The 25,284-nt window shown below is 57.9% G+C and overlaps 1 protein-coding gene and 1 pseudogene across 1 annotated transcript; both read left to right on the plus strand.

Moving 5' to 3' along the window:
* Window positions 1-637: 637 nt before the first annotated feature.
* On the plus strand, window positions 638-13,364 carry LOC142363070 (immunoglobulin lambda-1 light chain-like; annotated as a pseudogene).
* An 8,480-nt stretch (window positions 13,365-21,844) lies between these two features.
* LOC142363067 (pre-B lymphocyte protein 3-like) lies at window positions 21,845-22,448 on the plus strand. Its single transcript, XM_075435060.1, has 2 exons — window positions 21,845-21,890; window positions 22,120-22,448. The coding sequence occupies exons 1-2, from the start codon at window positions 21,845-21,847 to the stop codon at window positions 22,446-22,448; spliced, it is 375 nt and encodes a 124-aa protein (XP_075291175.1).
* The last annotated feature ends 2,836 nt before the right edge of the window (window positions 22,449-25,284 follow it).

A 25,284-nucleotide genomic window follows, 5' to 3' on the forward strand; every position in this document is an offset into this window, starting at 1 on the left:
TGGCTTGGCCTTGGCCAGCGGTGAGCCCATCTTAGAGCCAGCTGGCATTGGCTCTATCAGACATGGGGGAAGCTTCCAGCAACTTCTCACAGAAGCCATCCCTATAGCCCCCCCCACTTCCAAAACCTTTTCATGCAAATCCACAACACATGCCCAGGGACACTGCCCACTGCAGCTGCCCCACAGGCAGCCGACGTTCCCTGGGGACTGTCGGTGAGAGGCTGGAGCCCATCCGGATGGTATTGGGCTGTGGGGCAGAGCCTGAGGCATGGGGCTGGGCACTGGGTGCTCTGCTCACCCAAGGCCAAGACCAGGCAGGAGAAGGGCCAGGCAGGGGGCAAGGCTGCAGCAGGACCCGAGGGAAGGAGGGGGGGAATGGGAGGATCAGTCTTGACGTCTGACGCTGGGGAGCAGAAAGGCATTGGTGCTGCCCCACGCCACGTGCCCAGAGCTCTCTGCAGCTGCTGCTGCCCTGGCCTCTCTGTGCTCTAGGTGGTCCAGGCAGGATGTGGCCCTGAGCGTGGACTCAGATTTGCATGGAGGAGCCGTGCCCTGGGCAGGCGGGGGCTTAAAAGGGAGTCAGGGTCCGCAAAACATCTCCATCGGCGTGGGGACGCAGAGCTGGTGGGATCGCGCCATGGCCTGAGCCCCTCTCCTCCTCGCGGTGCTCGCCCTCAGCTCTGCAGGTTCCCTGGTCCAGGCAGCGCTGACTCAGCCACCCTCGGTGTCAGTGAACATGGGAGAAACCGCCCAGATCACCTGCTCCGGGCTATACAGCAGCAGCAGCAGCAGCTATGCTGTTGGCTGGTTCCAGCAGAAGGTCCCTGGTAGTCCCCCTGTCACTGTGATCTACAACAGCAACCAGAGACCCTCGGGCATCCCCTCACGATTCTCCGGGTCCAAGTCTGGCACCACGGGCACGTTAACCATCACTGGGGTCCAAGCCGAGGACGAGGCTGTCTATTACTGTGGTGGCTCTGATGGCAGCAGTTCTGATCTGGGTGGTGGAGGCACCGGGTAATGGGGAAGTGAGACACAGCCTACAGCATCAAAGAGGAAGGTTTTCAGCCCGTTTCCCTCCTGGCCAAGCAGAGTTGTGGCTGTGGAGATGAGGCAGGTTCCTGTCCCCTGTCCAAGGAGGTCACTTTGAAGAGCCCTACCTCCATTCCGCGAGGCACAGAAGGTGACTGTGTGGCTGGGAGTTCCTTTTCCCTACTGCTATAATAGTCTTATTGCCTCGTCCCCAGCCTTGCTGCCTTTTGCTCCTGGCAACCCCATCCTCCTCTTGCTGCTGGAGCTGCCTCTGCTGGCTTGCTCTGGGCCAGGCTCTGCTCCCCAGAAGTTTCTGTAGCCATGACCAGGTGCCTTGCCCTCAGAGGGTGGTGTTCTGCTTCCCTGCTGCTGCCAGCTCTCCTTACAGGGCCATGGGTCTCTGGTCTTCAGTGCTGTGTGTGGGGCTGTTGGCCAGCTGGGGCATGAGGGCGTTTCGGCACAGGGGCCATGTCCCACTTGTGTGGTATTGACTGACCCCCATCTTCTGCTCTCTCTGCTCTCCCTCTGCAGGTTCCCTGGTCCAGGCAGCGCTGACTCAGCCACCCTCGGTGTCAGTGAACCTGGGAGAAACCGCCCAGATCACCTGCTCCGGGCTATACAGCAGCAGCTATGCTGGCTGGTACCAGAAGAAGGTCCCTGGCAGCGCCCCTGTCACTGTGATCTACAAGGACGACCAGAGACCCTCGGACATCCCCTCACGATTCTCCGGATCCGTGTCTGGCTCCAGGGGCACGTTAACCATCACTGGGGTCCAAGCCGAGGACGAGGCTGTCTATTACTTTGGTAGCGAAGGCAGCAGTGCTGATCACATGGTGACACCAAGCCAAAGGCAAGCAAGACCTTGAGTGCGAAAGTGGTCGGTTTGATCTCCTGCCTCTGTGCCCAGCAGGGGCATCTTGCGAGCTTTGGGATTTTTCATTTTCCATGCCGCTGCCCTTGCCCATGTACCCTGTTTCTCAGGGCTGTTAGTATGTCCCCAGTTATATGGCTTTGGTGCTGGAGAGGCCCTGGCTGCGCTAGTTCTGCTGCCCAATGTCCATGTGAGGAGCAGAAGAGCCTGCAACAGTGTTAGGAGTTGGAGCCTACGGAGCTGCCTGGGAAAAGTTTGGAAGCATTTTTACAACCTTAGGCTGAGGCTTACCAGGGGCCCCGTGCCATTGCAGCTGACCTGTGGGCATGGGGCTGGGTGCATGGGCATTTGCCAGGCTGGGGGAGCCTCTGGCACTGTGGCTGGGAAGGGAGAGCTTCTCTCTCAACCCCTTGCTCTCCCATGGGTCTGGCTCAGCCACCTGCAGTGTCCACGTCCCTTGGACAAACCACCTAGATGTGCTCTGGGAGTACCAATGGTGTTTATGGCTGGTACCAGCAGAAGACAACTGGCAGCGCCCCTGTCATAGAATCATAGAATGGTAAGGGTTGGAAGGGACCTTAAAGATCCCCCTTTTCCTATCACTACACACCCTTGTGAAAAGTCCCTCTCCATCCTTCCCGTAGGCCCCTTCAGGCACTGGCAGGCTGCTATAATGTCACCCCGGAGCCTTCTCTTCTCCAGGCTGAACAGGCCCAGCTCCCTCAGCCCGTCCTTGTAGGAGACGTGCTCCAGCCCTCCGATCATCTTTGTGGCCCTCCTCTGGACCCGCTCCAGCACATCCATGTCCTTCTCATGTTGGGGGCTCCAGAGCTGGATGTAGTACTTCAGGTGGGGTCTCACAAGAGTGGAGTAAAGGGGCAGAATCACCTCCCTTGACCTGCTGGCCACACTTCTCTTTATGCAGCCCAAGATACGGTTGGCTTTCTGGGCTGCAAGCGCACATTGCCGGCTCATGCTGAGCTTCTGCTCCACTGGTACCCCCAAGTCCTTCTCCTCAGGGCTGCTCTCGAGCCACTCTCCGCCCAGCCTGTGTTTGTGTTTTGGATTGCCCCAACCCACATGCAGGACTGTCTGCTCTCTCCTCTCCCTCTGCAGGTTCCCTGATCCAGGCAGCGCTGACTCAGCCACCCTCGGGGTCAGTGAACCTGGGAGAAACCGCCCAGATCACCTGCTTCGGGCTTAGCAGCGGCTATGCTGTTGGCTGGCACCAGCAGAAGGTCCCTGGCAGTGCCCCTGTCCCTGTGATCTGTCGCAGCACCAGTAGGTCCTCGGACATCTCTTCAGGATTCTCCAGATCTGGCACCATGGCCACCTTAACCATCACTGGGGTCCAAGCCAAGGACAAGGCTCTCTATTACTGTGGTGGCCGTGACAGCAGCAGTTATGATCCCATGGTGACAGAGAGCAGTGGGGAGCTGGTACAGAAACATCTTACCATCACAGGGACCAGTTAGGAGTCTCTGCTGTCCCACCATTGAGGGAGGGCTGTGCTTGTGGGGCACTGGCTGAGCCCCGACTTCTCCCCTCTTTCCTCTTCCTCTGCAGATTCCCTGGTCCAGGCAGTGCGGACTCAGCTGCCCTTGGTGTCAGTGAACTGTGATTAAGCCATCCAGATCCCCTGCTCCAGCAGCAGCTATGGCTGGTTCCAGCAGAAGGTCCCTGGCAGTGCCCCTGTCACTGTCATCTACAATGACAACTACAGACCCTCAGACATCCCTTCACAATTCTCCGGATCCACATCTGGCACCACGGCCACGTTAACCATCACTGGGGTTCAAGCCGAGGATGAGGCTGTCTATTACTGTGGTGGCTGGGAGGACAACAGTTCTGATCGGGGTGATGGAGGCACTGAGTACCGTGGAAGCAAGACACAGACACTGGCATTGAAGAGGCAGGTTTTCAGGCCTTCTGCCTCTTGGCCAAGCAGAGTTGTCCCTGTGGGGCAGATGCCAGTTCCTGTCCTCTCTGCATGGCCATGGCTGTGAATATCATCCCTTTCGTGTCTTAGAGCACTGGAGGTGACTCAATGGCTGTGGAGCATTGTCCCTGTCCCTACAAAATTCAGTGTCACCATGTCATCCATGACACTGCCTCTCTCTACTGAGCACCGTGTCCTCCCACTGCTGCCAGAGCTGCCTCTGTGTTGGGATGCATTGGAGTGGGCTCTGCTGCCCAGATTTTCCGGTGACCATGTCCAGGTCTGGTCTCCACAACTGTGGTGTTCCCTGTCCTGCAGCCCGGGGAGGGCACCAGCCAACCTTCTTCCTCTCCTGTCTCTCCTCTCCCTCTGTGGTCTCTAGGCAGCACCTACTCAGCCCCCGTGGTATACGTGTCCCCAAGAGTAAACACCTGGATCTCCTGCTCCAGGACTAACAACTACTATGGCTGGTTCCAGAAGAAGGTCCCTGGCAGTGCCCCTGTGACTGTGAAATATACTCATGACAAGAGACCCTCGAACATCTCTATATGGGATTCTCCAGATCCACATCTGGCACCACGGGCACGTTAACCATCACTGGGGTCCAAGCCGAGGACGAGGCTGTCTATTACTATGGCAGCTGGGACAGCAGCAGTGGTGCTGTTCTAGTGACACACAGAAGTGGGAAAGTGAGCTGCAAAGCAGCCAAAAATGGACGTTTTCTGTGAATGTCCTCCTGTTTGTACCATGCCATGCAGGAGGTGACCCTGGGGCTGTGCCTGTCCCGACAAAAGGCCTGGCCAAGCAGAGTTGTGGCTGTGGGACTGAGGCAGGTTGCTGTGTCCTCTGTATGGCAATGGCTGTGAATGTCCTCCCTTTTGTGTCTCAGAGCACTGGTGATGACTTGTTGGCTGTGGACCATTGTCCCTGTCCCTACAAAATTCCCACTGTGGCCTTGTCTGCCACTCCACTCCCTCTTGCTGCTGATGACCATGTCCTCCTGCTGATGCCACAGCTGCCTCTGTGCTGGGATGCATTGGGCTGCACTTTGCTGCCCAGAGGTGTATGTGACCATCTCCGGGTCTTTTCTCCCTCCACCCGTGGCATTCTGTGCCCGGCAAGATGATGGGGCAGGTCCTCCTGGAAACTGTGCTAAGGCACATGGAAAATAAGGAAGTGATTGGTAACAGCCAACATGGTTTCACTAAGGGCAGATCGTGTCTGAGAAATTTGGTGGCCTTCTACGAGTGGGTAACTGCCTTGGTGGATAAGGGCAGAGCAACTGATGTCCTCTACCTGGACTTGTGCAAAGCATTTGACACTGTCCCGCATGACATCCTTGTCTCTGAATTGGAGAGACAATGATGTGGTGGATGGATCACTCGGTGCATCAGGAAATGTCTGGATGTTCGCACTCAGAGAGTTGTGGTCAATGGCTCAATGGCCAAGCGGAGACCAGTGACGGGTGGTGTTCCTCAGGTGTCAGTGCTGTTGTACATCCTTGTCGGTGACATGGACAGTGGGACTGAGTGCACCCTCAGCAAGTTTGCCGATGACACCAAGGTGTGTGATGCGGTTGAATTTTGAAAGAAATTCTTTACTGTGAGGGTGGTGAGGCACTGGAACAGGTTGCCCAGAGAAGCTGTGGCTGCCCCCTTCCTGGAAGTGTTCAAGGCCAGGTTGGATGCGGCTTTGAGCAGCCTGGTCTGGTGGAAGGTATCCCTGCCCATGGGCAAGGGGGTTGGAACTAGATGGTCTGTAAGGTCACTTCCAACCCAAATATTCTCTGCCCAGCCTGGACAGAGCTGTGGTTCTGGGGCACTGGCTGACCCCCATCTTCTCTCCTCTCACTCTCCAGGCTCCCTTGTCCAGGCAGCGCTGACTCAGCAGCCCTCAGTGTCAGCGAACCTGGGAGAAACTGTCCGGATCACCTGCTCCGGGGTTGACAGCAGCATCAGCAATGATGCCGGCTGGTACCAGCTGAAGACACCTGGCAGTGCCCCTGTCACTGTGATCTATGAGAGCAGCAACAGACCCTCAGGCATCCCTTCACGATTCTCCGGATCCAGGTCTGACTCCACGGGCACATTAACCATCGCTGGGGTCCAAGCCAAGGTCACAGCTATTACTGTGGTGGCAAGGACAGCAGCAGTGGTGCTGTTATAGCGACACAGAGATGTGGAAGTGAGGAATTACAAATGGAGGTTTTCTGCCCTTTTCCCTCATGGCTCAGCAGGGCTGTCGTGCTGGGGCAGGTTCGTGTCCCTGCCCAAGGAAGTTACTGTGCGTGTTCTCCAACTGTACCATGATGTGCAGAGGTGACTGTGAGGCCAGGGGCAATTTGTGTCTGTCCCTGCAAATGGCATGGCATTTCCTTGTCCCCAGCCTCACTGCCTCTTGCTCCTGGCAGCCCCATGCTCCTTTTGCTGCTGGAGTAACCTTTCTGCTGGGATGCTCTGTCCTGGGCAGGGGTCTGCTTCCTCATAGCATGATGGGTCCCTTCTCCATCTCAGGCACTCCCTGTCCGTGCTTCTGCCAGCTCTTCACCCAAGGACCATGGGAGTCTGACCTTGTGCTCGGTGTGTGTTTCTCAGGGTCCCTATGTGGCGTCAGGCCCTTCTGGAAAAGGAGTCCTGTCCCCATCCCACTGCCTCTCCCTCTCTAGTCTCTTGGCAGTGCCAGCTCAGCCCCCGTGATGTATGTGTCCCCAAGAGTAAACACCTGGATCTCCTGCTCCAGAATTAACTACAAAGGCTGGCACCAGCAGAAGGTCCCTGGCAGTGCCCTGTCACTGTGATCAACTACAATGACAAGAGACCCTCGGACATCCCTTCACGATTCTCCAGATCCACATCTGACTCCACGGGCACATTAACCATCACTGGGGTCCAAGCCAAGGACGAGGCTGTCTATTACTGTGGTGGAAACAATGGCAGCAGCAATGGTGTATGGTGACAACGAGTAATAGGAAATGAGACACAGACTCCAAAATCAGAAGAAGGTTTTCAGCCCTGCTGCTTCCTGGTCAAGCAGAGTTGTGCCTCTGGGGCTGAGGCAGGTTTCTGTCTTTTCTGCACGGCCATGGCTGTGAAGGTCCTCCCTTCTGAGGAGATTGACGACACGGACTCCGATATCCAAATCGAAGACCCTTTATTTATCAGAAAGAAGACCCTTTATTTATCAGAAAGCTGTGTTTTACACCCTTGCAAAGCTGTCCATGCACTCCAACCCAAATGCTTATTGGTTGACATACATTGTTCACGTGCCTATTCTACACATTCAGTTGGCTAGTTAGCTGTGTATGGTTTCTCCTTCGTTTGCTCTAGGAGTTCTGCTAAAGTCCTCTGTTGTAACTGATAATGTCCTTATTTTTCTCTCGTTCAGAAATTCTCTAGGACATCATGACCTTCATTGATAAAGAATGTTCCCACACCCTTCAGTGTTCCAGAGCACTGGAGGCGACTTTGCAGCAGAGGACCATTGTCCCTGTCCCTACAAATTTCCCACTGTGGCCTGGTCTGCACCCCACTGCCTCTTGCTGCTGACAACCTTGTCCTCCTGCTGCTGCCAGAGCTGCCTATGTGCTGTGATGTGTTGGGCTGGGCTCTGCTCCCAGATTTACCCATGACTGTGCTTGTGTCCATTCTTCTGTGATTTTATGGCATTCCCTGTTCCGCTGCCTGGGGAGGGCTGTGATTCTGGGGCACTGTCTGCTCTCTCCTCTCCCTCTGCAGGTTCCCTGATCCAGGCAGTGCTGACTCAGCCACCTTCAGTGTCAGCAAACCTGGGAGAAACTGCCCAGATTACCTGCTCCGGGTTTAGCAGCAGCAGTGGTGTTGGCTGGTACCAGCAGAAGATCCCTGGCAGTGGCACTGTCACCGTGATCTATGAGAGCAACCAGAGACCCTCGGGCATCTCTTCACCATTCTCCTGATCAATGTCTGGCTCCACAGGCACGTTAACCATCACCGGGGTCCAAGCCAGTCAATAGACGAGGCTGTCTATTACTGTGGTGCCCAGGACAGCGGTGCTGATCGGCTTCCAGGGCCCCACAGGGTGCCATGGTTGGGTGCTCTGGGTTGACCATTACTGTCTGCTGTGCGTGGGTGTCAGCGGTCCTGATGGTGCTGCTGGAGGTTGTGGAAGTGACACAGCTCCTGGCAGTGCAGACCTGTCATGCGGCCAGTCGCTCTTGCCCTCAAAATGTCTTATCCTGCGCCTGGTCTCGTGGCCCAGAGAAGCTGGGAGAAAGCCTGTCACCATCTCTGGGCATCCCGCTCTGGTCCCAGGCTCCCTGTCGGTTCAGGGCTGATGCCCACCCTGCTCTGGTGACAGCAACGGTGCCTAAGGGCCCTGTGTCTGTGTGAGCTGCTCTCCCCTGTGAGCACGGGGTGCCTTGGGCTGGGTGCCATGCCGAAGCCGCCAAGGTTGTGGCAGGGGCTGGAGGTGTCTCTGGACTTGGTGGAAGCTGTGGTGGGGGTGAGAGACAGCGTGGGCAGAGTCCAGTGCCGGGCTGTACTCTCTGTTCCTCTGGTGCTGTCCCTGAGAGCCTTCTTGTCCCCACACGGTGTCCGTGTGGCCCCACACCACAGTCCTGAGGATCACGGGGCAGCCAGGAGGCAAAGGGGCTGGGGACAGCCAGGTGCCAGACTGTAACACCCTGGTGTGGAGCAGTGCCAGCAGACCCCGTAGGAGGCTGTCGGCAGGTAGCAGAGGGGCTGCCCCTGGCCGGAGAAGTGTGGGAGGACGACACGTGCACTTGATTGGAATGAACTCCAGCCCAAGTCTATTGGTGGTTGCTGCGAGGCTGCTGGAGACGCCGAGCTCACTTTGCAGCTGCAGGAGCTGGGGGGCTTGTGTTTCCTCACGGCTGGGTAGCCTGGAAGCTCCTGGTCTCCGTGTGGTTCCAGTGCCCTTTAAAATCCCAGTTCTCTGCTCTGCGCATCTGCTGTGGCACTTAACAGAAGCCCAGTTGTGGCACCCTCGCTTGAAGCAGGACCTGGTTCTCCCAGCTCCTCAGTCACTGCTGCTGAGGAGGGCGGGGCTTAAGAGAGAGTTGGGTCCATGGCGCAGCCCCATCAGCATGAGGACGCAGAGCTGGTGGGATCACGCCATGGCCTTGTCCTTCTCGTCCTTCTGGGATTAGCAGCAGCAGCAATGTTGGCTGGTACCAGCAGAAGGTCCCTGGCAGTGCCCCTGTCACTGTGATCTACAATGACAACAAGAGACCCTCGGACATCCCTTCGCGATTCTCCGTACCTTTCTTTGGCTCCACGGACATGTTAACCATCACTGGGGTCTAAGCCGAGCACGAGGCTGTCTATTACTGTGGTGGCTCTGATGGCAGCAGTTCTGATCTGGGTGGTGGAGGCACCGGGTAATAGGGAAGTGAGACACAGCCTACAGCATCGAAGAGGAAGGTTTTCAGCCCGTTTCCCTCCTGGCCAAGCAGAGTTGTGGCTGTGGAGATGAGGCAGGTTCCTGTCCCCTGTCCAAGGAGGTCACTTTGAAGAGCCCTACCTCCATTCCGCGAGGCACAGAAGGTGACTGTGTGGCTGGGGGTTCCTTTTCCCTATTGCTATAATAGTCTTATTGCCTCGTCCCCAGCCTTGCTGCCTTTTGCTCCTGGCAACCCCATCCTCCTTTTGCTGCTGGAGCCAGCAGAGCTGGCCAGAGTGGGCTCTGCTCCCCAGAAGTTTCTGTAGCCATGACCAGGTGCCTTGCCCTCAGAGGGTGGTGTTCTGCTTCCCTGCTGCTGCCAGCTCTCCTTGCAGGGCCATGGGTCTCTGGTCTTCAGTGCTGTGTGTGGGGCTGTGGGCCAGCTGGGGCAGGAGGACCTTTTGGCACAGGGACCATGTCCCACTTGTGTGGTATTGACTGACCCCCATCTTCTGCTCTCTCTGCTCTCCCTCTGCAGGTTCCCTGGTCCAGGCAGCGCTGACTCAGCCACCCTCGGTGTCAGTGAACCTGGGAGAAACCGCCCAGATCACCTGCTCCGGGCTATACAGCAGCAGCAGCAGCTATGCTGTTGGCTGGTTCCAGCAGAAGGTCCCTGGCAGTCCCCCTGTCACTGTGATCTACAGCAGCAACCAGAGACCCTCGGGCATCCCCTCACGATTCTCCGGATCCAAGTCTGGCACCACGGGCACGTTAACCATCACTGGGGTCCAAGCCGAGGACAAGGCTGTCTGTTACTGTGGTGGCTACGACAACAGCAGTACTGGTGCCACGGTGACACAGAGCAATGGGGAAGTGATACAAGAACCTCCCACCATCGCAGGGGCTGGTTAGGAGTCTCTGCTGTCCCCATTTGATGGTGGGTCACGTACCCGCCATTGCCCTGCCCTCGCTGCCCTGTGCTACAGGTGGCTGTGCCTGGTGTCCCAACTCAGACATTCCTTGGAGCCCTGGGTCTGTGCCCCATGCCGTGTCATTTGGGGAGTGGATGACCACCAGCAGCCCTGTGCCCGTCCTGAGCTGCAGGGTCGATGTCCCCTGCGCTCCCCGGCTGGCACCCAGGGCTCTGCCGGGTGCCTCCCTGCCCTCCTCCCAGCCCAGCTGCGCCAGGAACCCCCAGGCACTGGGCACCTGCTCCCCCCAGCCAGTGCTGATTTTCACCCATGAAGGAAGCGTTTTCCTGGGATAGGAGTTTGTACAAGCCATGCCAGGACCATTTCAGGACATTTTTTACTGCCTCTTTCTATAACCACTTGCACAAACCACAGCATTTGAATAATTTTGACTTCAGTTTAAGTTGGTGCTATTGAAATTCAGCTCTCCGGGAGCTTGTTTGCTCCCAGCCAAGCACCGTGTGCCCTGTGAGATTGACACCATGCTGGGAAAGCACTTTACAAGGCAGCATCCAAGCCTTCCCCGGGGAATTTGAAGTTCATCAGTCTTTGCTGAAAGCCATCCTGGCTCAGCCCTGCCTTGGCTATTGCAACTGTATGTAGGCATCCACATCTCTTGCGTGCTTTTCTCTGCTAGTCCCAGCTCTTCCTCTTTACAAACAGCTTCTGATGCCTCCTCTCCAACCCCTTTTCTGTGCCCTGGCCCTTGTCAGATGCTGCCGGGACCCTCACCCAAGGGCTGCTGCTCCAAGGGGTTGTGAAGGCAGGGCCCTGCCAGGAGCAGCAGCCTGGGAAATGCAGAATGGACCGGGGGCGGCTCTGTGGGAAGCTGAGTTCCTGGGTGGGCAGGGGATACTGCTGGCAGGGTGCTTGGAGCAAGCCTGCAGGTCTCTGCGGTCTGTGTGTCTCCTGTGTGAGGAAAACATGCCTGCCATGCCTTTCTGTGCATGCTGCTCCTCCCTGCTGCTCCGGAGCTGGCTTGGCTGGTGGAGCAGCACCATCCTCCGCCCCCAGTGCCTTGGGAAGCAGTCACCACCTCGGCAGAACCGGGTGAGATGGGTAGAAGTGCTCCTCTTGGCGTTGAAGGCTGCTGCAGCACCTTCCAGCTCGTCTCCTGAAGGCAGGAGGATGCCCAGGGCAGGACCAGCAGCGCATGGGCTGCTTGCCCTCCGCCTGTGCTCACCCTGGCAGTAACACGTGTCTCCCCTCGACACACACCTGCACTGGGACCTGCTGCCCTCACTCGCCCTTTACTCTGTGCTCCGCGCACCCCCCAGCCTTTGGCTTGCCCATAGCCTGGACCCTGCCCCCAGCTCGGGGCTGCCCGTGCTCGATGCATCTCTGGGGTCCGCACAGCCCGGCCCAGGGAGGAGTGCTGCCGAGGAGTGCTACAGTGCTCAAATAGGGCAAAGCTGGACCTGCCAAGCTGATACCCCCTCCCCAGGGACAGGGCTGGACTCATCTTAAGGCCACCAAAGGCAGACTGGCCGAAACATGGTGGCACCTTCACTAAACCTTGCAATCCAGCAAGCATTTTCTGTGTGGGGTGTTTGGAGGGGTATTGACATGTGATTTCAGCCAAGACAGTGGCACAGCTGCTGGATATCCCTTGGGAGAGACGGGTCGGAGAAGGATGTTCAAATACCATCCCTACTCCGAAGAGTCAGAGGAGGATGCACAAATACCATCCCTACTCCAAAGAGTCAGAGGAGGATGCACAAATACCATCCCTACTCCGAATGGTCCGGGAGGATGCACAAATACCATCCCTACTCTGTCAAACTCAGCAAGCAGCACCGCACAAGCTGCGCCTGTGGCTGGGGTGCTGGCTGCCTCCCTGCCATGCTCACGGGGCGCCGGGGCCTCTGGCTGGGCATAAGCGGCTGCTTGGGCTCCTTCTGCGCAGCAATGTGTCTCTGCATTTATTTCTTTGGCAGTGGGACCCAGCTGACCGTCCTCAGTAAGTCGCTTTGATGCTCACTCAGGGTCTTCCCCATGCCAGGAGCTGTACAGGCTTTTCCTGGGCTGGGTTTTTTTTTCTTTCTTCAACTTCTCCATATGGTTATAGTAGCATATCCTCCATCTGTCTAACCACAGTGAAACGTATTCGTGTGCCTTTCCTTGACAGGAGGAAACAAGGTTTTATGGGCTAATTGGGCTTTACTGCTTGCAACTCATTTTCGGTCCTTTCAAATCTGTAGACCCTCTACTGATGCTCTGGGTCTCGTTCTACTTGTCCGAGTGCAGGAGTTACAGGATCAAAGTATACCTAGATATTTGCCAGACAGCCAGCCTATACTGAGTTTATGAAATAGAAATATCTTAACATTTCTTTCTCCAAAGCAGAAGCTCTCAGGTATGCTTTAAGGTACGATGAGGAAATAATACAGAAGGTGGAAGTGGAAGGCTTCAAGTCTGAGCAGATGGGCTGGGCTTGCTGGCTGAGGACAAGGTTGCCTTTTCCTGTCTCAGTGGCACTCGGCAGGATGGCTGCCTCTTCAGCCTCCAAAAAGCCGCGTAGCTGAGGCTTGGCTACACCTGCACACACGCATGGCCCAGGGCTGAGGCGTGGGATGCTGGGGACAGGGAATCCTGCAGACACGTGTGCTGGGTGTCCTCCGGACAGCTGGGGCCTCGTACCTCCAGAGCAGTGTTTTCAGATTGCCAGGCTGAACATTAAAAAATAAGCTGACTGCAGAGAGCTTGAGCTGTTAGCTCCTTTGCTGGTGGTTGGAGCTGCGCTGAAAGCCTCCAGCCAGGACCAAAACCTCGCAGGTACAGCCTTGTCCACACTTTGAAGACCTTCCTCCTTCCACATCCACCTCCCTGTGCCACTCTCTCTCCCCTCGCAGGCCAGCCCAAGGCCTCTCCCACCGTCCACCTCTACCCGCCGTCCGATGAGATCTCCACGCAGAGCAAAGCCACTCTGATGTGTCTGCTGGAAGACTGCTACCCCGGCACCGTGCAGGTGACCTGGACGGCTGATGGCCAGACGCTCACCAGCAGAAGCGAGATCAGCCAGCCCCAGCGGCAGAGCAACAGCGAGTACATGGCCAGCAGCTACCTGACACTGAGTGCCGCCGACTGGAAGAGCCACGAGACCTGCGGCTGCAAGGTCACGCATGAGGCTGGCAACATGGAGAAGAGCCTGAAGAGATCTGAGTGCTCCTAACCCCCAAGGGGAAGGGACAGCACTGGCTTTGGAACATCACACCCTCTGACACAGTGCTTCACCGTCTGCCCCATCCCTGTTCCCTGCTTCTGTGCAAGTCTCTGCCATCTCTGTGGGCCCTTCCTTATCCCTGTGCCTGAATCCCTCCCATCTACCCTGCCCTTTCTCCTCATTCTGGGCATCATCCAAATAAACCCTGAGCTAGCGCTGTCCCTGCTTCCACGTCTCCCAGTCATTCCTCCTTGATCAAACAGGATCATGATGCTGCAACAAAACGTGGTCCCAATCAGCAAGAGGTCAACTGCTCGCTCCCGTGTCCTGAGCTCGCTGTGTTGCTGCATTTTCAGCTGCAATGGTCTGTGCCTGGTCCTCAGGTGTCCCCTTCTCCTGCCCCAAGTTCTGTTGCACCTGGGGAGCAGGGCAGGAGCCATCTCAGGTGCTGGGGCTGCACCAGCCCTGAGTTTGGTCCGTGGGCACTGGCTTGACCGCCCGCAGCAAAGGCAGGAGCTAAATTAATTTGGAGAAAGCAGTCGGGCAGGGCTTCTCTGCTACAGTGTCCAGTGCTGGCCAATGGCCCTAGCCCTCCCCTCTGCCTGCGGACCAGGCCTCCCAACCCAGGCAGGGCATTAAGCGCTGAAACCTGTGCTGAGCTCTGTTAGGGCAGAACTAAAACCCCTGTGAATTCAGCCTTCGGTCACCACCCACTGATGCAGCGACAGGGGCCTTCAGCAAGGGTGTGACCCTCCGTCATGGCTGGCAGGCTTCGTTGGCTCAGGGGGGCTCTGAACTTCCCCACACCAGAGGCAACCCTGCACCAGTGCCTTTGCCGGCGCCAGGGTGCCAGGTGTGATGAAGGGAAGTGCTTATCTAGCCGCGGTGGGATGGCCCAGTGCCCCGTGCCCAGCCCCGAGTGCAGGGCTGAGCTCTGGCACAGCGGCAGGCGCAGTGCGACAGCAGCTGGGGCTGCACCGCTCCCCTGCCGCCGGCTGCCCCAGCACAGGGCACCCCGACACCGCTGCTGCAAGGAGGCTCGCCCGCCCGCCAGGCACCAAAAGTCCTGCCCAGGTAAGGCCGTGGGCTGTGCCAGGGTCTACTTTTGCCCTGGAGAGCAGAGCCAGGCAGCAGCGTGGCACGGGTGCCAGGCGGTGGGATTCCCTATGAAACCGCAGCGCCTATGTCAGCTCCGGTGTTCCTGGGCAGTGGGAGGACAGATGGATGGTTTCTTCATGAAGTTTACCCGCACACACACTGTCCGATGGCAGGTGGTCCCCGCTGGCCCCAGCCACAGCCACGGTGTGGCCCAAGGAGTGGCAGGTCACAGCCCCAGGGCAGCCACAGCCACCCGCGTGGCAGCAGAACAGGTCAAGGCAAGGCGCTGCCTGTCGCTCCTTAGGAGCACCCAAAGCTTCCACCAGCCCTTCCTCACCTGGGACTAAGCCATGGGCAGGGACATGGGCTTGTAACACGCACAAGGCTTGTGGTGCTGGGCAGCAGTGTGTCCCTGGAGCAGCTGACAACACGGCCGCAGCTCTGGAGAGCCCAGCCAATATGGTCCATGTGGGATGGTGGGGCCAAAGCCACCTCCATCGGTGGTGCCTCGCGGCGCGCCCATTTTCCCGTGGCCCCTCCAGCAAGGACATGCAGCCGTCCCCATATGTCTGTCCTGCTGCTCCTGCTCTGACACATCCACTGGGACACGTCCAGCACCATGCATGCAGCCCACTGTGTCCATCGGGGCACCTCCATCTCATCACCTTCCTCCTGCTGGGGTCCATCGGGGCATCTCCATCTCATCACCTTCCTCCTGCTGTGTTCATCTGGACATCTCCACCCCATCACCATCCTCCTGCCACATCCATGGGCACCTGGACTGCTCGTGCTATGGGGCAGGAAGTTTTTGCATGGCCCTGTATCACTGTGTGGTATATTCGGGCCTGGGACCACACTGACTATCGCAGGTGAGTTGCTGACTTCTTCTCGGTCTTTCCTTCCCCACTGCGAAATTGTGACATTTTGTCAAATTTTGGTGATTTGGGGTTTTTTTCTCGGACTTGGCTGTGGGCTGGGGTCTGCTGCCGGTCTGGGGACGGGCACTAAGTGCAGCACTGCGGGGTGTGTCTTGTCCCTGCAGACTCGGAGGGCTCTGGTGCACACCACAGAGGATTGGGGTGTATTGTCTCAACTGAAAGATCTTAAAATTTGGTCAGGAAATGTGTTTTTGAAAATTTGATATTTAAAAAATTGTGTTGCAAAAGGAAAGAAAGGAGTTTATGGCAACCAACCAGAGATTTTGTTTTATATTATATATATTATGTATAAAAATATATATAATTTATAAAACATATATATTGTATCAAAATATATGTAAATACACAAACATGTATATTATATAATGGCATATAATTATACACATATTTATATAACAACACATACTACATATATATCGGTATTATATTGTATATTTTTATATGTATTATATCCTCTGTGATTCATTGTGTAGGGTTTAAAGATATCCCTTTTTTTTAAAACAGATGAGGCAAAGGATGAGGTGGGCCTGTGTGAACCTCATGAGGTTCAACAAGGTCAAGTTCAAGGTCCTACACCTGGGTCGGGGTAATCCCTGGTACCAATACAGGCTGGGGGATGAAAGGATCGAGAGCAGCCCTGCTGAGTGGGACTTGGGGGTACTGACAGATGAAAGGCTGGACATGAGCCGGCAATGTGCGCTGACAGCCCAGAGGGCCAACCGTGTCCTGGGCTGCATCAAGAGAAGCGTGGCCAGCAGGTCGAGAGAGGTGATTCTGCCCCTCTACTCTGCTCTGGTGAGACCTCACCTGGAGTACTGCGTTCAGCTCTGGAGCCCTCAGCACAAGAAGGACATGGAACTGTTGGAGCGGGTCCAAAGGAGGGCTACAAAAATGATGCGAGGGCTGGAGCACCTCTCCTATGAGGACAGGCTGAGAGAGCTGGGCTTGTTCAGCCTGGAGAAGAGAAGGCTGCGGGGAGACCTGGTTGCAGCCTTTCAGTACTTAAAGGGAGCCGATAGGAAAGATGGGGACAATCTTTTTAGTAGAGACAGCAGTGACAGGACGAGGGGTAATGGTTTTAAACTAAAACAGGGTAGGTTTAGGCTGGATATAAGGAAGAAATTCTTTACGATGAGGGTGGTGAAACACTGGAACGGGTTGCCCAGAGAGGTAGTGGAGGCCCCATCCCTGGAAACATTCAAGGCCAGGTTGGACAGGGCTCTGAGCAACCTGATCTCGTTAGTGGTGTCCCTGCTCGCTGCGGGGGGGTTGGACTAGATGACCTCTAGGGGTCCCTTCCGACCCAAAACTTTCTATGATTCTATGATTCTATGATGCTGATGTGCCCTGGCAGAGCTCTCCTGTCCTGTTCCCTAACCGCTGGGCATTGCTGTGCATCAAGGTGCCATGTCCCTCCCTGCCCCTCGTGGGACCACCACCTGGTGATCAAGATGGTCCTGGTGACCAGCCGGCCCCAGAGATGAGTTAAAGCTGGTGCTTTCCCGATGCACCTCCATATCTCACTGTAACGAACATGGCACTTGGCACGCCACTTCCCAGAGCTGCTCTCCTCCGGCGGGGGCCCAGGCCTGTGGTGTGGGGGGTGCTCGTGCTGGATGCTGACCTGCAGGCAGCGGGGATGACCAAATGCCCGACAGCGATGGCGTTAGCTGCTGGAGAGCCCAGGGGAGGGGCTGTGTTTCTAGCCGACGCTGTCGTAGTTTCAGTAGCCAGACTTCCCAGCAACAGGGAATGGCCCCCGCAGATACCTGAGCCTCCTCCAGCCAAGAAGTGGGTGAGGGAGGGTAGTGCAGGGGCTGGGCTACACAACAGCCTGTTGGGAAGGCTGCCCAGTCTCTGTGGTCCCAGCCACGCTGAACGTCAAGGCTTTTCACAGTCTTGTGGTGTTTCCTGCCCTCCCTGTTTGTCCTGCAGCTCTTCTGGGCTGTGATGGTGCCAGCTCATGCCCACCCTGCTCCCAGCTGAGTCCAACGCTGCTGTGAGGGCAGACGTGGTCTTCTCTGTGAGGTGGCTGGATGCCACCAGGAAAGCCTCTCTGAGGACCCTGCCTGTGTCGGTCCCGCTCTGGAGCACAAGGTAGCAGGGTTTCGAGCCCGGGAGGCACTGTGGGCAGTGGCCAGGACAGCAGCTGTACCTGCGCAGCAGAGCAGGAGGAAGCCACAGGGCTTTGAGGCGAATGCAGGGTGCTGTGGCAGTAAGTCCTGGTCACTGTTTCACCCTGGCCTGAAGGGTAGCTGAGCTTGGTCAGTGGCGTGTCAACCTGGGATAAATCTTACCTTGTTTGGGTGAGTTCCTTCTGTTCACTGAGCACATCTCATACTGCGTGCAGGAGGGAATAGAGCTGGCAGAGTGGGATGAGCATGGGGCTGGGCTCATACCTGTTCTTGTATTTTGCACAGCCAGGTACTGTCCTGCACCCCTGGGCCGTCCGAGCAATGTGCATGGCTTACGCACCGGCTGCATCTTCCATTTGGTGGCCAAATGTTGCTGTACAAGTCATCCTGCAGCAGTGCTTAGCGGGGCCTGTAGCATCATCCCCTTTTCCTGCAGAGATACTGAGACATACGGATGAAATCATGGCCCCAGGCTGGTCAGCAGATGTGGAGGACCTGAATAGCAGGAACCAGTAGCAACGCTGATGTACTGCATATCCAGTGCTCTCTGCTCTGTGGACAAATTCCCTTGCTCCAAAATGCCCCTCCTGGCATGAGGGGGTGATTTCCTTCTGCCTTCATGGGTCTTCGTTTCACAGCCTGTGTCTAATCCATGGATTTGACTTCTTCAGCGCTTGGTGACAGGGTGCATGTGTGACGCTCTTCACCTAGGACACACGCGCAGGGTGACTCATGTTCACCTTGCCACCACCTTGCAGTTAGTTTCGGGGGTGCTGGTGGGTAACAGCTGGAACTGAGTCTGCAGCATGCTCATACCTGCATGGGCTCGCTGGCCTGGCTGCATGAAACACAAGCTGCTGATACACTGCAATGGCAGGGCTTCACAAGCCCAGAAGGTATCAAGGCAAAGCCCCAGCCTTGAAGGGGCTTTGGAGCTGGCCTCACGCAGCCGTTGCTGCCCGCTGTGGGCTGGCTCTATGAAGTCTGATGCAGCAGGTTTGCCCGGATGGGCACAGGTGGGACACTGCCAGGCTTTAACGCACGCGTGGGGACTGCTGAGGCTCCTATATGCTCCACAGCCCCCTGGCAGATGTACAAGAGTCCTTGCTGCCCTGCTGTAATGCAGCAGCCCCCGCAGCCCAGCTGTGCAAGCTGCTGTATGGTCCCATCAGGTGTAACTGGCAGCTCACCACTTCATAGCACTGCAGGTGCAGACCCTGCTCTGTGGCATCTGTGTTACAGCTGCTCTGATTGTCCCCATCAATGACACCTTTCACTCTCCTTTTCCCCATGGAACGTGGAAAGAGGGACAGGCCACTTGGGAAGAGTAGCGGAATGTTGTCAGAGCATGCAGGGATGCAACGAGGAAGGCTAAGTTCCACCTGGAACTGAAGCTGGCAAGGGATGTCAAAGACAACAAGAAGGCCTTCTTCAAGTGCATCAGCAGCAAACGGAAGACTAGGGATAATGTGGGGCTGCTGCTGAACAAGGTGGGTGTCCTGGTGACGGAGGATGCAGAGAAGGCAGAGTTGCTGAATGCCTTCTTTGCTTCAGTCTCCAGTGCTAAGGCCAGCCCTCAGGAATCCCAGGTCCTGGAGGTAAGAGTGGAAGCCTGCAGAAAGGTTATCAGGAGCAGTCAACGTGGATTCACCAAGGGGAAATCATGCTTGACCAATCTGATAGCTTTCTACGATGGCATGACTGGCTGGGTAGATGAAGGGAGAGCAGTGGATGTTGTCTACCTCGACTTCAGCAAGGCTTTTGACACTGTCTCCCATAACATCCTCATAGGGAAGCTCAGGAAGTGTGGGCTGGATGAGTGGTCAGTGAGGAGGATTGAGAACTGGCTGAACGGCAGAACTCAGAGTGTTGTCATCAGCAGCGCTGAGTCTAGTTGGAGGCCTGTAACTACTGGTGTCCCCCAGGGGTCAGTACTCGGCCCAGTCTTGTTCAACTTCTTCGTCAATGACCTGGATGAAGGGTCAGAGTGTACCCTCACAAGTTTGCTGATGACACCAAACTGGAAGGAGTGGTGGATACACCGGAAGGCTGTGCTGTCATTCAGCGAGACCTGGACAGGCTGGAGCGTTAGGCGCAGAGGAACCTGATGAAGTTCAACATGGGCAAGTGCAGGGTCCTGCACCTGGGGAGGAACAACCCCATGCACCAGTACAGGCTTGGGGTGGACCTGCTGGGAAGCAGCTCTGTGGAGAGGGACCTGGGTGTGCTGGTGGATGACAAGTTGGCCATGAGCCAGCAGTGTGCCCTGGTTGCCAAGAAGGCCAATGGGATCTTGGGGTGCATTAAGAAGAGTGTGGCCAGCAGTTTGAGGGAGGTTCTCCTTCTCCTCTACACTTCCCTAGTGAGGCTGCATCTGGAGTACTGTGTCCAGTTCTGGGCTCCCCAGTTCAAGAAAGATGAGGAGCTACTGGAGAGAGTCCAGCAGAGGGCTACGAAGATGGTGAGGGGACTGGAGCATCTCTGCTATGAGGAAAGGTTGAGGGAGCTGGGCTTGTTTAGCCTGAAGAAGAGAAGGCTGAGAGGGGACCTTAGAAATGTTTATAAATATCTCAAGGGTGGGTGTCAGGAGGATGGGGCCAGACTTTTCAGTGGTGCCCAGCGACAGGACACGGGGCAATGGGCACAAACTGAAGCAGAGGAAGTTCCGTCTGAACATGAAGAAGAACTTCTTCACTTAGAGGGTGATGGAGCCCTGGAACAGGCTGCCCAGGGAGGCTGTGGATTCTCTTGCTCTGGAGATATTCAAGACCCGCCTGGACAAGGTCCTGTGCAGCCTGCTCTGGGTGACCCTGCTTCGGCAGGAGGGTTGGACTAGATGACCCAGAGAGGTCCCTTCCAACCGCTAACATTCTGTGATTCTGTGATCCCCTCACTGCTCCCAAGGGAGCCTGTGTCACAGTAATTTGGGCACTGTTGTGTGGGTGTTTGCTTTTGTTAGACCAACTGATAGAGAACGCAGAAAAAACAGATGAGCCGTAGGGCGCACCAGCCGTTGTTCAGAGCACTGCAGCGTGGCACAGCAAAGCAAGTGTCCAGCTTGCTGCGTTGCATGCTTGGGTGATGGTGGTGGTTCCTCTTCAGGATCTGCCCGTGCCAGAGACACGGTGCTGGGGTGTTCTGATGAGGCAGGGCTGTGTCTCAGGGCTGCATTTTCCCTCAGACTCAGAGCACGCACGAGCCAGTCATGTCAGGAACCACTTGCAAACATCTTTGGCTCGGGGACACCTCGGGAGCAGGGCTGGGTGCTGCAGGGGGGAGGGAAGGGGCCGTCGGTGGGTGGTGATGTGATGGCATCAGGAGGGGCTGAGCCCACCTGTGGAGGGCAGGAGGTACCCGCAGGGTATGGGGGCTGCGAGTTGCCTGCCGCCCACGCTGCTGCGAGGGACGGGCACAGGCTGGTGACTGGAGGGTGCACAGACGTGCTGGGGGGAGGCCAGCCCGTGGCTGTGGCTGGCTGTGTAATGTGGCGTCTCTGGGCCCTGTGGCAGGTGTTACAGACAGGAGGGGTGTTACGCCCACTGAGTCTGGCAGCCTTTTGCTGTAACGGCCTGCTGTCTTTCCGCGCAAGGCACCAGCTGGGCTGCAGCCATGGCTCGCTGCACCGGCTTCCTTGGGAAACGTTGCTGGCCGGCCACTTTGGCAGCCAGCCCCGTGTGTTTGCCTGTGGCTGCTGCTCCTCAGGCGGCCCTGGCAAAGAGGCAGCGTTCCCAGCACCGTCGGCAGCTCCCAGCCCGTGCCACGGGGCAGCCCTTGGCCCAGCAATGGAGCTGAGTGGAGAAGGGTGCAGCAACTTCCCTGATGCTCCTTCTGCGATGAGACAGCTGCGGGGGGGCTTGGGCACGTCCTGTCCTTCTTTCTCCCTGGTGGCAGCAGAGCCAGCTGGCCCCCTGCCGGCTGCTACCACCGGGCATTGGCAAAAGGCCTGAGTGCAAGACCACAGGGAAACCTCTCTGCTCCCCCGATCAGAGGAGAGGTGGTCAGGGATGCCTCCCCATCGAACCCCCCTGCCCGGGGCAGAAGGGGAGGAGTGGCTGTGCCTGCATGGGTGCACCTGGAGGAAATGGCCTAGCCTGGGGCGAAGGTGGGCAGTGGGTCGCAATGCTCAGCTCTTGCCCCGCTGCTTCAAGCCCCCTCCCTGAAGCCCAGCTGCAGCAAAGCCAGCAGCGCAGGGAGCTGGAGTCCCCAAGCCCCCTGTGTCATTTACATACGCCTCACCGGCGCCAGCCGCGCAGCAGCCTGGGTTCATGTAGCACTGCAGACCCTCTCCGAAACAGCCTCCCTCCCTCTGCTTCCCGCCATGGCCCTGGGCTTCACGGTCCTGCTCCTGGTGGGGACAGGTAAGGGTGGTGCGGCTGAGGTGGCTGCTGCCTGCGGGGCGGCCCGCAGGACTGGGCTGTACGAAGGGGATGTCAGTCTGAGCAGGGCAGCGTGCTCTAGGGCTGTGTGGTGGGACGAGCCGGGTGGAGGCTGGCTAACAGGGTTGCCTCAAGGGAGCGGGGGGACGTCTTGGGGCTGGGGGTGGTGGGGAACATGGCTCAGCCCATCAGTTAACTGCATCCTTGGTGTGCACAGCTTCCAGGGCTCAGCCCATGCTGACCCAGCCACCCTCCGTGTTGGTGCTGCCCGGGCAGACCGCTCGGCTCTCCTGCACCCTGAGCCCCCAGTACAATATCAGCAAGTTCGGCATCTCCTGGTACCAGCAGCGCCCGGGGCACTCCTTGAGGTATCTGCTCTATTACAACTCCGAGCGAGACAAGCACAAGCCCGACAAGATTCCCGACCGCTTCTCTGCTACCAAAGACCTCGCCAGCAATGCCTGCATCCTCATCATCACATCTGCCCGCCACGAAGACAACGGCAGCTATTACTGCTCCCTGTCACATGCCTTCAACTGGTTTTAGAGACAGGGAACAAAAGCTTTCTGCGTTTTGCCTTGCAACCCTGACGCAAAGCCCTCAACAGGGAGAATGGCAGCCGGAGGAGGAATGGCAAAAGACCCTCTCGCACGCTTGAGCAAGCCCAGCAGCACCGCGTTGCGCCGTGAGGTGCGGCAACCTCCTCTTCGACCCCAAATGTCCCCCATGGAGCATCAGACAGCCTGACGCGGTGCGAGACCTGCCAGGGCTCAGCCCAGGAACACACAGGAGCAGGGATCTCCTGCTGCGGTGGGAGGACGGCGAGTGCTGCCCTGGCCAGGCTTTCCTGGGCTCTGCCAGCACTTGACACAATGCAGGCTTGATCCCAGCCTGAGCTTCTGCGCGGTTTGGCTCCCCTGATGATAAAGGTTAATCCTCAGCCCCGTGGCTTGTGTCATGTGTGCGGCGCCCAGAGGAGCCCCTCGGGCGTCTCTCTGTGGGGCTGAGCCAGGAGGGCAAGCCACAGGCGCTGCGCTGTGGCGTCGAGGTTGGTGGGACCTCTCGGGCCTGGAGGGAGCTGCATCACCCACCCCCGGCAGAGCCCACCTTCCCCAGCGAGCCAGAGCCCCTGCCAGAGCACCCCAACGCCTCCTCACGGCCCCAGCGCCTCCCTGAGCCCCACCTCCCTTCGCGCCGCTTCTCCCCACGCCGCCATCTTCCCTCACCCCACAAGCCCCCACAGCTTCTGAGGGGAGAAGGACGCCTTCAGACACACGGGCACTCGCGGGCACTTTCTACGAACGCGTTCACGCGGGAAGATCATGCATTTCCCCACCACAATCCCGCACACTTCATTCAAAACACGGCGGGGGGGGGGGGGGGGAGGAAGGGGAGGGAACGCCACAGCGCTTCGCCCCCCGCACCAGCGGCAGCCTCCCCTCGGGACTGCGCATGCTCAGCGCCGCGGGCCAGCACCGGGGCGGGAGTTACGGCCCTTCCACCGGCGCCGCCGTCACGTGGGGCGCTGCTGGCGCTGCCATTGGCTTGTGGGAGGAGACAGGGAGGCGCGTCACTTCCTGGTTACCTCAGCGGGCGCCCGACGAGGGGCGGGGCGCCCGACGAGGGGCGGGGCGCCCGACGAGGGGCGGGGCGCCCGACGAGGGGCGGGGCGCCCGACGAGGGGCGGGGCGCCCGACGAGGGGCGGGGCGCCCGACGAGGGGCGGGGCGCCCGACGAGGGGCGGGGCGCCCGACGAGGGGCGGGGCGCCCGACGAGGGGCGGGGCGCCCGACGGGCGGGATGGAGAGCAGCCGCGGCGGGAGGGCGCGGTGCCGCTTCGCTGCATCGCCGGGCCAGAGGAGCGGCCCCGGGCCCGCAGCTTCAGCGCGGGGTGGCGGTCCGCCCCGGCCCGGCCCGGCCCGGCCCGGCCTGGCCCAGCTCAGCTCAGCTCGCCCCATCCCCACCCTGTTGCGGCTGCTGCGGGCAGCGCGCTCCCTCGCCTCCGGCTGCGTGCGGGAGGGAGAGCGGCCTGCTCTCCCCGGGCAGGAGCGGGCTGGGCTGCCTGCGTGGGGCAGCTCGGGCTCGCTGCGGGGTGTTTCCTCAAAGCTGAGCCTGAAAGGAATCCCTGCTGGGCCTGCAGTGCTTTGCCAGGCTTTGCGCGTGCCCTGCAGCGGCGGAAAGGGTTTGTGCTGTTCTGCGAAGTAACCTGGGCTAAAGCTCGCTCTGTCCTCCTGCTGTGCCTGAAGTTGGTGTTAGCGTTGGGGGACCTTCACAGCCGCCACCGCTGCGGTGGTCTGCCGGTGGAGTTCAGCGAGCTGCTGGTTCCGGGAAAGGTTCAGCACACCTTGTGTATAGGGAACCTGTGCAGCAAGGAGAACTGTGACTGCCTCAGGACCCTGGCTGGGGACATGCATGTTGTTAGGGGGGACTCAGAGGTAATGTTCTTGCTGCTGTGAATTCCTCAGCCCACCTTCCCGCGTGCTGCGGCTGTTCCCGTGAAAACTGGGGAGTCCTTCAGCATTAGCAATTCCCAAACCGTTGTTCACGAGGATGGGAAGTAGGGAAAAGTAAGACTGAAGAAACAAACTTCTTTACCAGACCCTTCTTGTTGCACTTGCAGCAGGGGGACTGGGGGTGTGTGTCTGTGGGGGGGGGCAATACGTGCGCTTGATTCGTATGAACTCTGGCACAAGTCCGTTCGTGATTGCTGTGAGGCCACTGGAGTCCCCCAGCTGGCTGTGTCGTTGCCGGAACTGGGGACTTGTGTGTGTGTTTATTTACTGTTGAGTAGGCTTGAGGCTCATGATCTCTGTGCAAATTCCCTGCTCTTTGCTCGGCAGTTGCTCTTGCTGGGGTGTGGTACAGGCATCCAGTGGGTCCGCACCTGGGAAGAGACCTTGTACCCTCGAATAGCAAAAAGAGGTCTGTGTCTTGGAACGTAGGAGTATACATTGCGTAGGCGAGGTGTCTTTGGCTGATTTATAGGCTATGCCTTTCTCCTTCTCGGAGCCTGAATTATCCTGAAGAGAAGGTTGTAACTGTCGGGCAGTTCAGAATCGGGCTGATTCGTGGCCATCAAGTTATTCCCTGGGGCGATGTGGCCAGGCTGGCACTGCTGCAGAGGCAGCTGGACGTGGACATCCTCATGTCGGGATGCACACACAGAGATCTGAAACATTTCAACGTGAAAACAAATTCTACACCAACCCGGGATCAGCTACAGGAGCCTGCAGTGCTTTGGAACCGTGAGTGATGGGGTCCCTGAGCTGCCCGGTGCAGCAGAGCCTGTAGGCATACCCGAAGTGTATGCCCAAGTGTCTGGCTACCCTGTTGGCGAGGTGCCGTGAGGCGCAGGAAGCCAGCTCTGTCCCTTGCCGGGGAAT

This window comes from Opisthocomus hoazin, chromosome 13, assembly GCF_030867145.1.
Source record: "Opisthocomus hoazin isolate bOpiHoa1 chromosome 13, bOpiHoa1.hap1, whole genome shotgun sequence".
Lineage (NCBI taxonomy): Eukaryota > Metazoa > Chordata > Aves > Opisthocomiformes > Opisthocomidae > Opisthocomus > Opisthocomus hoazin.